This window comes from Leptodactylus fuscus, chromosome 4 (assembly GCF_031893055.1).
Source record: "Leptodactylus fuscus isolate aLepFus1 chromosome 4, aLepFus1.hap2, whole genome shotgun sequence".
Lineage (NCBI taxonomy): Eukaryota > Metazoa > Chordata > Amphibia > Anura > Leptodactylidae > Leptodactylus > Leptodactylus fuscus.
This window is the reverse complement of record NC_134268.1, coordinates 216,627,331-216,640,414: the sequence shown is the minus strand read 5'-3', so window position 1 is coordinate 216,640,414 and position 13,084 is coordinate 216,627,331. Positions and strand designations below refer to the sequence as shown.

General features: G+C 37.1%; 1 protein-coding gene across 1 annotated transcript in view; it reads left to right on the top strand.

The window, feature by feature from the left end:
• THSD7A (thrombospondin type 1 domain containing 7A) overlaps positions 1-11,224 on the top strand; it is a 172,536-nt gene extending 161,312 nt beyond the window's left edge. The window contains exons 24-29 of the mRNA XM_075271807.1: positions 1,168-1,341; positions 2,877-2,972; positions 4,237-4,319; positions 8,088-8,298; positions 9,223-9,310; positions 11,119-11,224. Coding sequence (XP_075127908.1) covers positions 1,168-1,341; positions 2,877-2,972; positions 4,237-4,319; positions 8,088-8,298; positions 9,223-9,310; positions 11,119-11,203 — 737 coding nt within the window. The 3' untranslated portion in view covers positions 11,204-11,224. The remainder of the gene's footprint in view (positions 1-1,167; positions 1,342-2,876; positions 2,973-4,236; positions 4,320-8,087; positions 8,299-9,222; positions 9,311-11,118) is intronic.
• Positions 11,225-13,084: the final 1,860 nt, after the last annotated feature.

Below are 13,084 nucleotides of genomic sequence, written 5' to 3'. Positions count from 1 at the left end.
GAGAGGTATCACACGTAAACTACATCCACTACTGCAAAAAGACAACCGTCTAAAATCCATATTTTCTGACCCCCCTCTCCTGTGCTACAGACAGCCACCAAACCTCAGGAATATGGTGATTAGCAGCTCACTGTCACCTCCAACTAACACAGGAACATTCACATGCGGACAGAAAAGGTGCAAGACCTGCCCTCACATACTGACCACTGACAAGATAGAGATACCAAACTCTAACAGGGAATATAAAATCCCAGGTACCTTCACCTGTAACACACCTAATGTAGTGTATGTAATAATGTGCACCAAATGTTCCACTGAAAATCTGTATGTTGGAGAGACTGGACAGCAACTTAAAATGCGGATGAATTCACATCGCCATACAATTAGAGAACGAAGAATGGACCTTCCCGTGTTAAAACATTTCTGCAATGAAGATCATAATATCACCAATGGCATGAAAATTTAGATTTTAAGAGGGAGTTTTAAATCAAGGAAACAGAGACGGATTTATGAGTACAAGTGCATGACCTTATTTAACACTCTGGAGAATGGAATGAATGTCTCACATGGGTTCATGTCGTCCTACAGAAATCACTGAACTGAGACAGCCATAAAGATAAGAACCTGGGAACTGTGGAATTGTTTATGTGTATATACCAGTAAGCCTCTTCCCCCCTTCCTCCTAAAATCCTATCCCTATGTGTCCTGTTGTACATAAATATGCAGCCTGCAGAAAGTGTTCTTAGTTATATCTGAAGAAGAAGCCGAGAGCTTCGAAACGTTATAATCTGTCATCATTATCAGTTAGCCATTAAAAAAGGGATCACCTACTGAAGACTCAAGTTTTTTGTTTTTTTATATTTCCTTATAAGATGTGTAAGAGGATTTCTGTCCTAGAAATATTCAGGTTTACACATTTACGTACAGAGCAATATTCTCCAGATTGTGTAGGACACTTTAGATTTCTCACCACTTTGGAATGGAGATTGTGGATCACAAGGTAACAATATGTATCTGTGCTGTTCCTCTGATATTCCTCCTGGAAAAGTACAAATAAGATCAAAAGTGGGTATTACTATTCCTCGTGTCAGAGGGGGGTCTCCCTTCACCGATAGACTTACATAGATGTTTTCCATCAGTCTCACCATGTTGTCTTCTTCTTCTTAGGTGACTGCTACCTAAATGAATGGTCGGAATGGAGCTTGTGCCAACTGACTTGTGTCAATAAACAAGACCTTGGTTTTGGAGGGGTTAAAGTGCGATCGAGAGCGGTGATAATCCAAGAGCTGGAAAACCAACATCTGTGCCCGGAACAAGCCTCCGAATCCAAAGCCTGTAATGGTGAATGAAGATTCCACATTATACAGGACAATATCTAATGTAGAATGTTCTGAAGCAGAGAGATAAATAGATAGATAGATAGATAGATAGATAGATAGATAGATAGGAGATAGATAGATAGATAGATAGATAGATAGATAGGAGATAGATAGATAGATAGATAGATAGGAGATAGATAGATAGATAGATAGATAGATAGATAGATAGATAGATAGGAGATACATAGATAGATAGATAGATAGATAGATAGATTGATAGATAGATGATAGATAGATAGATAGATAGATAGGAGATAGATAGATAGATAGATAGATAGATAGATAGATAGATAGATAGGAGATAGATAGATAGATAGATAGATGATAGATAGATAGATAGATAGATAGATAGATAGGAGATAGATAGATAGATGATAGATAGATAGATAGATAGATAGATAGATAGATAGATAGATAGATAGGAGATAGATAGATAGATAGATAGATAGATAGGAGATAGATAGATAGATAGATAGATAGATAGATAGATGATAGATAGATAGATAGATAGATAGATAGATAGGAGATAGATAGATAGATAGATAGATAGATAGATGATAGATAGATATATAGATAGATAGGAGATAGATAGATAGATAGATAGATAGATAGATAGATAGATAGATAGGAGATAGATAGATAATAGATAGATAGATAGATAGATAGATAGGAGATAGATAGATAATAGATAGATAGATAGATAGATAGATAGATAGATAGATAGGAGATAGATAGATAATAGATAGATAGATAGATAGGAGATAGATAGATAGATAGATAGATAGATAGATAGATGATAGATAGATAGATAGATAGATAGATAGATAGATAGATAGATAGGAGATAGATAGATAGATAGATAGATAGATAGATAGGAGATAGATAGATAGATAGATAGATAGATAGATAGATAGGAGATAGATAGATAATAGATAGATAGATAGATAGATAGATAGATAGATAGGAGATAGATAGATAGATAGATAGATAGATAGATAGATGATAGATAGATAGATAGATAGATAGATAGATAGATAGGAGATAGATAGATAGGAGATAGATAGATAGATAGATAGATAGATAGATAGGAGATAGATGATAGATAGATAGATAGATAGATAGATAGATAGATAGAAGATAGATAGATAGATAGATAGATAGATAGATAGATAGATAGGAGATAGATAGATAGGAGATAGATGATAGATAGATAGATAGATAGATAGATAGATAGATAGATAGATAGGAGATAGATAGATAGATAGATAGATAGATAGATAGATAGATAGATAGAAGATAGATAGATAGATAGATAGATAGATAGATAGGAGATAGATAGATAGGAGATAGATGATAGATAGATAGATAGATAGATAGATAGATAGATAGATAGATAGATAGGAGATAGATAGATAGATAGATAGATAGATAGATTATTCTACTATATTCTACTCTTTATGTGTTATTCTCATGTTGCTGTCATTACTTTCTATACAGATGGAAATTGCTATGAATACAATTGGTTAACCAGTTCATGGAAAGGATCGTCCCGGACAGTTTGGTGTCAGCGATCAGATGGCTTCAATGTGACAGGTTGTTCAAGTTATCAGATTTCCTTAAATTCCTGGCCTATCTAATGCATTGACATTACATTCATCCACCATTAGGGGAGCTGTGGAGAGAATACTACACAAGATTCATTGTATGTCAAGCTCCCCCTAGTGGTGGTTGCAGTTACTGCAGGGCTCTATGACTGACAGTTCTGCTTTTCGAGTTCTTTGTCCCATTAGCTTATGACAGTCAATTTCCCCATGGGGTTTTTGAGGACTATTCCTCCAAGGGGTGTACTCTCTTGGCTCACCATATGTGTGGTTGTTTATGGTGTATGTGCCTCTATGTGACCTCCTGGGGGTTGTGATCTAAAATTGTAACTAAATTTTTATGGTTTTTTGTCCTAAACCTATAGCGCAGACGAAGATAACAAACTTTATAATATACTTTCTTAAAGAAAAGTGTCTGTGTCTTATTTGCCTCCTTCTGTCACTGATCAAATCTGTACAATAGAAGTCTATGGAGAAGGGTCAGTGGAGGAAAAAGAGGAGATCTCCTCAAAGGAGATTGACAGACGGACTGAAGAGACACAGTTGGGTTATCAGAAATGACTATCCAGCTTTCTCCTACAGCCTCCTGTAGATAGTACCATATCTCTGTTTCCCCTCCCCTCTCCCCTCTCCATAGACGTCATTGTAAACTGACACTGCTTATGTATGGAGTATACACCAAAATCATTAGATAAGCAGTAAACACGGGAGTGATACTCAAAGACACAGACACTTTTCTTTAGCGAAATATATTGTAAAGTTTGTCCCCTTCACCCGCACTGTGGATTTATGGCAAAATAATTAAATACAGATAAATAAATTATACTTAAAGGGATTGTCACCAGACACCAGTATATCACGGCATGGCCACAGATAGATAGGTTAGGGTCACCTGAACCAAACAGTGTTTTCCCCTTGTGAATCGATCCCTCCATTGCCAAGATATCGCTGTTTTGTCCATATGCAAATGAGCTTTTGGAGCAATGGCGGCCCCCATAGGACTCATTTACTCATTGACAAAAATGCCAATATCTCAGCAACGGGGGCAGCGATTCACAAGGGGAAAACACCGATTGATTCAGGTGATCGTAACCTATCTATCTGCGGGGTTGGATTGATATGCTGGGTTTGGTGACACACTCCCTTTAAGGCCAGGTACATCTGTATATATATATATATATATATATATATATATATATATATGTGAGTACAGACAGTAACATTTTATTATGGTTATTCCCACTTCTCTCCTCTAGGGGGCTGTTTTGAAGTGCTGAAGCCAGAGAGTGAGAGGGTCTGCACTCCCCCGTGTACCCAGCAGCACTCGTACTGTACGGAGGTAGGTAATGACAAATAATCAGCCATTATATGCGAGTTCCACTACATTTCCTATATAATCCATAGCTGATAGGGCGCTGTCAGGGGGAGCCGCGTGCACTTAATTGTCAGATAAGTATGATCAATGACTTGTCGAATTCCCACTGGTGAAATTTAAATATCTGCAAAATGGCGTAGCGGCTTAACTCATAATTTCACTGTTGTTTTATGGCTTATCCTATTAGCCTCCTGCTATCAGCCAGACTGCGGGCGCTGCCTGCTACCTAATGTCTTACATACTTAACGAAACCTTAACTCTTGCAATGCAGTGTGGTTATTTGGGCCGACGCCTGCATCAGGCGGGTCTGGGCAGAGGTCAGGGCCTGCTGGGCTTCAAGGGCCTTGATAAACAAGTTCATTGGTGATCAAGTCAATGGTGGGGCAAATAGGAGGCGCTGATGATGTATTTATAAGGACTCATTTATATATATATAAGAGAAATATATACAGTATATACCTCAGGGGTGTATGAAAGGGGGTAGTATCACTCTTAAGACCACCCTTTACTGATCCTGACCGGCCATGAATGGTGATTCTGAAGAGCTTGGCATAGTAACCAGTGAGTGTTTCCACCAGTAGGGAGAGGTGAGTACGATTCTCTGTACTCACCGCTCCCAGGACTCTTCACTCCTTTTCTGCATCGGCATCACTCTGACATAGATATTAGGACCAGAAAACAAACCCGGAGTCCTAAGAGAGGTGAGTACTGAATATTGTACTCACTGCTCACTTTCTGAACTCTGAGGCACTTTCTCATGGTAGTGGATACATTATAGTGTATATACTTTAGGACATTATATTGTATGGGATCCAGGGGCATTATACTGTGTGAGGGGCACTAAAGGGGCATTATACTGTGTGAGGGGCACTAAAGGGGCATTATACTGTGTGAGGGGCACTAAAGGGGCATTATACTGTGTGTAGTCATTAAGGTGAGCATTATACTGTGTGTGGTCATTAAAGAGAGCATTATACTACGTGGTCATGAAGGAGAGCATTATACTGTGTGTGGCCACTAAGGAGAGCATTATACTGTGTATGGTCACTAATGAGAGCATTATACTGTCTGTGGTCACGAAGGAGAACATTATATTGTGTGTGATCATTAAAAAGAGCATTATACTGTGTGTAGTCACTAAGGAGAGCATTATACTGCGTGTAGTCACTATGGAGAGCATTATATTTTGTGTGGTCACTAAGGAGAGCATTATACTGTGTGTGGTCACTAAAAAGAGCATTATACTGTGTGGTCGTGAAGGAGAGCATTATACTGTGTGGTCATGAAGGAGAGCATTATACTGTGCGTGGCCACTTAGGAGAGCATTATACTGTGTGGTCACTAAGGAGAGCATTATACTGTGTGTAGTCGCTAAGGAGAGCATTATACTGTGTGTAGTCACTAAGGAGAGCATTATACTGTGTGTGGTCACGAAGGAGAGCATTATACTGTGTGTGGTCATGAAGGAGAGCATTATACCATGTGTGATCATTAAAGAGAGCATTATACTGTGTGTGGTCACTAAGGAGAACATTATATTGTGTGTGATCATTAAAGAGAGCATTATACTGTGTGTGGTCATTAAAGAGAGCATTATGCTGTGTGTGGTCACTAAGGAGAGCATTATACTGTGTGTGGTCACTAAGGAGAGCATTATACTGTGTGTGGTCACTAAGGAGAGCATTATACTGTGTGTGGTCATTAAATATAGTATCATACTGTGTGTGGTCACCAGGGAGAGCATTATATTGTAGTCACTAGAGAGAGCATTATACTTTGTGTGGCCACTAAGGAGAGCATTATAATGTGTGTTGTCACTAAGGAGAGCATTATACTGTGTATAGTCACTAAGGAGAGCATTATACTGTGTATAGTCACTAAGGAGAGCATTATACTGTGTGTGGTCACTAAGGAGACCATTATACTGTGTGTAGTCACTAAGGAGAGCATTATACTGTGCGTGGCCACTTAGGAGAGCATTATACTTTGTGTGGCCACTAAGGAGAACATTATAATGTGTGTTGTCACTAAGGAGAGCATTATACTGTGTGTAGTCACTAAGGAGAGCATTATACTGTGTGTAGTCACTAAGGAGAGCATTATACTGTGTGTAGTCACTAAGGAGAGCATTATACTTTGTGTGGCCACTAAGGAGAGCATTATAATGTGTGTTGTCACTAAGGAGAGCATTATACTGTGTATAGTCACTAAGGAGAGCATTATACTTTGTGTGGCCACTAAGGAGAGCATTATACTGTGTGTGGTCACTAAGGAGAGCATTATACTGTGTGTAGTCACTAAGGAGAGCATTATACTTTGTGTGGCCACTAAGGAGAGCATTAAACTGTATGTGGTCACTAAGGAGAGCATTATACTTTGTGTGGCCACTAAGGAGAGCATTATACTGTATGTGGTCACTAAGGAGAGCATTATACTGTGTGTAGTCACTAAGGAGAGCATTATACTGTGTGTAGTCAATAAGGAGAGCATTATACTGTGTGTAGTCACTAAGGAGAGCATTATACTTTGTGTGGCCACTAAGGAGAGCATTATACTGTATGTGGTCACTAAGGAGAGCATTATACTTTGTGTGGCCACTAAGGAGAGCATTATACTGTGTTTAGTCACTAAGGAGAGCATTATACTATGTGTGGTCACTAAGGAGAGCATTATACTTTGTGTGGCTACTAAGGAGAGCATTATACCGTGTGTGTCACTAAGGAGAGCATTATACCGTGTGTGTCACTAAGGAGAGCATTATACTCTGTGTAGTCACTAAGGAGAGCATTATACTGTGTGTGGTCACTAAGGAGAGCATTATACTTTGTGTGGCCACTAAGGAGAGCATTATACTGTATGTGGTCACTAAGGAGAGCATTATACTTTGTGTGGCCACTAAGGAGAGCATTATACTGTGTTTAGTCACTAAGGAGAGCATTATACTATGTGTGGTCACTAAGGAGAGCATTATACTTTGTGTAGCTACTAAGGAGAGCATTATACCGTGTGTGTCACTAAGGAGAGCATTATACCGTGTGTGTCACTAAGGAGAGCATTATACTCTGTGTAGTCACTAAGGAGAGCATTATACTGTGTGTGGTCACTAAGGAGAGCATTATATTGTGTGTGGTCACTAAGGAGAGCATTATATTGTGTGTAGTCACTAAGGAGAGCATTATACTGTGTGTAGTCACTAAGGAAAGCATTATACTGTGTGTGGTCACTAAGGAGAGCATTATACTGTGTGTGGTCACTAAGGAGAACATTATATTGTGTGTGATCATTAAAAAGAGCATTATACTGTGTGTAGTCACTAAGGAGAGCATTATACTGTGTGTAGTCACTAAGGAGAGCATTATACTGTGTGTAGTCAATAAGGAGAGCATTATACTGTGTGTAGTCACTAAGGAGAGCATTATACTGTGTGTAGTCAATAAGGAGAGCATTATACTCTGTGTAGTCACTAAGGAGAGCATTATACTGTGTGTAGTCAATAAGGAGAGCATTATACTCTGTGTAGTCACTAAGGAGAGCATTATACTGTGTGTAGTCAATAAGGAGAGCATTATACTCTGTGTAGTCACTAAGGAGAGCATTATACTGTGTGTAGTCAATAAAGGAGAGCATTATACTGTGCATTCAAGTATTCACACCTGAGCCTAGAAGCAGGATGTCGTCATTTCAGTATCTTTTGCTGTTGGGTGTTCTGATTTTTTCCCCCTTTATTTGCAGTCTGGGTCATGCGGCTGTGAGGACGGCTACACAGAAGTCACCTCCTCCGATGGGACATTGGATCAGTGCACCCTGATCCCTGTAGTGGTCATACCCACCAGCGAGGACAAGAAAGGAGACGTTAAAACAAGCCGAGCCATTAACCCAACCCAACCCTCCAGCAGTTCTGGCTATGGGGGAAGGACATGGTTTTTGCAGCCCTTTGGGTCAGGTAAGTGAAAATCTCAACATATCGTAAATCACATAGAAGTGTATCTTACTGATCATTGACAAGAGATATGACATTGGGCTGGACTGGCCACCAAGAAACCACCGAATTCTCCAGTGGACCTGGCCTCTAGTACAATTTTGAGTTTGAGCTCCAGGAGAAGACCTCATGTGGGGGTGTCTTTGGAGGCAATTACCTGTCAATAGTGGAAATGAGTGAATTGGTTTGTTATCAGTCCAGTTTGTTACAAATTTTAAGTTTTTTTTAAGGTTCTCCACCAATGAATCACTATTATACAGAGACCACACGGTATAATAAGCTGAGAATTGGGGGGGAAATATAATGAACACTGATATTCGCCTTTCCTTACCTGCCCTGGGCGGCAAAGTGTCATGATGTTGGTGTGTCCCATGGGGCCCCTAGGGCCTATGACCACCCAATAGATGATCGAAGATGACTGCAATGGAGTCAGTTCATAACAAAAGTGTTGGGTCTCGTGAATATTCACGAAACAATCTTCCAAGGTCTGCCCATCGCTGGTCACTGTATTTAATTTTTGTACTTTTTGTTATGAGCAATGTGTGGCCATACTCTGTATAGGTAATAGGGTGGCACTCAAAAACATCCCCATTGGAGGGCCCATGGAGCCCAGTGTTACAGGGCCAGTGACAACTCTACGGAAGATGGTATCGTGACAATAAGGTCTAACTCATTCCATCAATAAATAGAACATGGTGACACAAAAACGTCACCCCCTACCATCAGTCACTCTAATGGCTGACACTGGAGATGGCTCCGGCCCTGGCCAATGTATTCCTTAAAGCGAATGGAAGTGGACGAGAATTGTGTTAACCCTTTAATACGACTAATCGTTGAGGTTGGTGTAACAGTGCAGTACTAACCAGAGCTAACATTGCTTCTTTCCAGACGGGAAGCTGAAGACCTGGGTGTATGGGGTTGCTGCCGGGGCCTTTGTTTTGCTCTTATTTGTGGTTTCTATGATCTATCTGGCTTGGTGAGTTTCCATCTTATTGTGTGACCTGACGTTATATATGTTTCCATTGTTCTTATTACATATTGTATATTGTATTGTCGCATAGTCTGTGTCTTTCTCGGGCATCGTTCGCATTCCGAAGTCATGGACGCAGTGTCTGCATCAAGGCAAACTAAGGTTTACAGCAGAGCTCTAAGAAACTTCACTATTAATGTGCTGGATTATGGCCCTGGTCAGCTCTCAGCCTTAAAGGAAAGAAAATGTGTCCGCCATTTTTAAATACTTTTTTTTTTAATTTGTTTTATATATATGTACTGTATATATATAGTGTATATATATATCGTATATTTTCTATATCACTATATGAGCCCTAGGCCCGACTTATTTTACAGAATTCATTTTTGCTTTCTTATTAATTTTTTTTATTGTTTTCCCAAATATAAATCATGTTGTACAAAATCATCAATTTTATATATAAAAAAAAAATAATTCTCTAATAATCAGCCTTGCAACTTATTTTTTTATTGAACTGTTCCTATTCCCAGTATGTAAGTTTTTTATATTATTTACACTTTTGTCAGTAGAGCAACGACATGTTTAAATGCTTTTATAGATTTTATAGACTTTATATATTTTATACAAATTTTTTATGTTTATATTATCTTATTATTATTATTTATTATTTTATATTATATATGTATATATATATATATATATATATATATATATATATGTATATATATATATATATATAATATTTTATAGATTTTATAGATTTTATATATACTTTTTATTTTTATTTTATTATTTATTATTATTTTTATAATATATATATATATATATATATATATATATATATATATATATATTTTATTTATATATATATATATATATATATATATATATATATATATATATATTTTATATATTTTTATAGATTTTATAGAATTTCTTATTATTTATTATTCATTTTATAAATTTTTCAGCTTTTTTAATTTATTTTTTTTATTTTTGTTTCCAAAAATCAAATCATATTATAAAAAAAAATCATTAATTATATACGATAATAATTCTATAAGAATCAGCCTTATAAATTACTATTTTTAGTGACCTCTCCCTACTCACAGCATTTATGTATATTTTTATATTATTATATGTTTTAATTTTTTTTTTAATTTTATGATTCAAAAATTCTCATGATCATTAAAAAATATAGTTATCATTAATATTTTCTAATATTTCATGGACACCATAGAATGAGACTTATAAATACAATTAAACATTGGTTTCATAAATTCAGACTTGTTGCAATTTATGGCTTTTAAGGCTAAGGCCCCATGGACCGGAAATGCCGTGCTAAAGCGGAAATCGCAGCGTGTCAGCGCTACTGTTTTTTCCGCAAAGTGAATCCCATCGCATGAATCCCATCCAATTTGCAGATACTGTTAAACGCGGCGATTTTTCCCGTGCGGCCAAATCACAGCGTTTCCGGCCCATGGGGCCCCGGCCTAAAGGGCGTCTGCCACTACCAAAATCCCTTCTTCACCCCTTTTTTCTGTTATAGGGACGGTTCTGTTTTCTTCAATTCCACCAGTGACTCCAATTTTTCAGAATTTAAATTTGATTTTGCACCATTTTATAAAAAACACTTAGAAATTACGAGAAAAAAAACTAAATATTATATGGAAACTTTTTATATTCCAAAATTCCTATGATAAAAATATAAAAAATATTGTAAACGTTCTACTAATATTTTGTAGAAAATTTTGAATATTTTTGGTTTCCTTCAACTAAATGTAACAAACTTCTCTTCCCTTTGATATTTCCAGTAAAAAGCCAAAGAAACCACCAAGAAGACAAAACAACCGCCTGAAACCATTGACTTTGGCTTACGATGGTGACGCGGACATGTAAAAGAAAAAAAAAAAAAAACAATCTTGAAAGAAAATACATTCCTTCTCGGAACGTGACAACACAATATTGTCGTGAGGGTGAACGTCGTTGCGGCAGCTTAAGCACAGTCCAGAGAAATGCAATGTTTTTGAACCCCAAAAACTTTATTGAGCGGGAAACTGTCTTCTAATCTATGTACATACTACTGGGTCTGTTGCAAGACTTGACCTTAACCCCATATAACCAATACGCATGAACCTATACCGTACACTGAGACCTCCACCCTATGGACATCAGATAACTTATGTTCGTGGCATCACTTTTGGGGTTCAGCATAACTCTATGATGAAGAAGACCGGTCTTCGAGGAAACGTAAGACTTGGGCAGTTTACAAACACGTTTTCAGTATGAACTTGTGCGGGACCACGGGACCAACCAAGATTTTTGAAACTTTTTGTGCCAGAACATCGTGAAACGCGTGGGAGGTCCTGAAATGCAGTATTTTTTAGTAACTACCCTCCGAAATGCTACACTTGTAAATTTACACCACGTTTCTACTTTCTCTAACTCTCCTAATCTTGCCTACATCTTGTTTTGCTGTATGTAAGGCGGGACTTGCACTATATTAGTGCAGCATGTTATGCACTTATCTAGAATTGCCATAGAAAATGCCTCTTTTCATAAGGGATGGTGTCTTGTGCTCGACGCGCCAAGTAGAAAAAAATGGAAACCCCGGACGAGAGTAGAGTTTTGTGATGGGATCTACAATTTGTACATAAATCAGCTCTTTTCTAGTTAGAAGACGTTGTGTCTCTTGTTTGTCGCTGACCCTCCATGTTTAGATTTAAGAAGGACTCTATGGTTATTTCGATCATACGTTTTTGCCACTTGTCTTTACATCACGTCCACTAAAGGATGCCCCAATTCATTTCATTCAAAAAAATTAAAAAAAAAAAATTAAAATTTTTTATTGAAATTTTTTTTCATATCATTCAAAAAAAATGTAAAAAAAAATAATTTTGATTTGAATTTTTTTTTCATTTCATTCAAAAAAATTTAATTTTTTTTTAAATTTTTTATTTGAATTTTTTTTTTTTTTTTAAGTAATAAATATAATACTTAAAGGGGTCTTCTGCTTTGGAAAGTTCCTGCTTGTTAGAACAATAAGCTGTTCTGATTTTTGGACCTCTAGCAGTCAGCAGAAGGCGAGTAGTAAGTGTTGCATTTCCCTGCAGCACCACCGCAGGGGGAATGAAGTATTACATGGTGTTATTTATGGACTGCAGGATAGGATTGGTCCTCCAGAGGAAGAGACACTCTTGATAACCTCCATGACCAAGAGATGGACATCTTGAAAAGGGGCTGTCCCTGTATTGGATTTTTAACCCGCTTAATTTTTTTTATTTTTTTTACTTATAGACCTATTTAATATTATGATTATTTTTTTTCATTTACCTTTAATTAATTTATTGTTATAATTCTATTATGTAATAGTGATCTAAAATTATATTTATGGATATTTTAAAAAAAAGTCACTTTATCGATGGGAAAATCGGTAACCCCACCCATCCCTGTTACAAAAAAACACTCTGAAAATCATAAATTTTGTCTCGAAATAATAATAAAAAAAATCGTTCTATAATATCATTGTATCTTATCACCTATTATATGACAACATTTCCCTTTGATCATCTTCAAAGGGGCCATTAGCTAAAAATATACAAAAAAGCAAACTTAGTATTCCTCAATCCACCGATCGTTCCAATTTAATATTTAAAGGGGATGTACAGAATTAGAAAAACACGGCTGCTATCTTTTAGGAACAGCACAACGTGTGGCTGCGCCTGGTACTGCAGCTCTGTTCACTTCATTGGACCTGTTTTTGGACGAAGTTAGCCATTT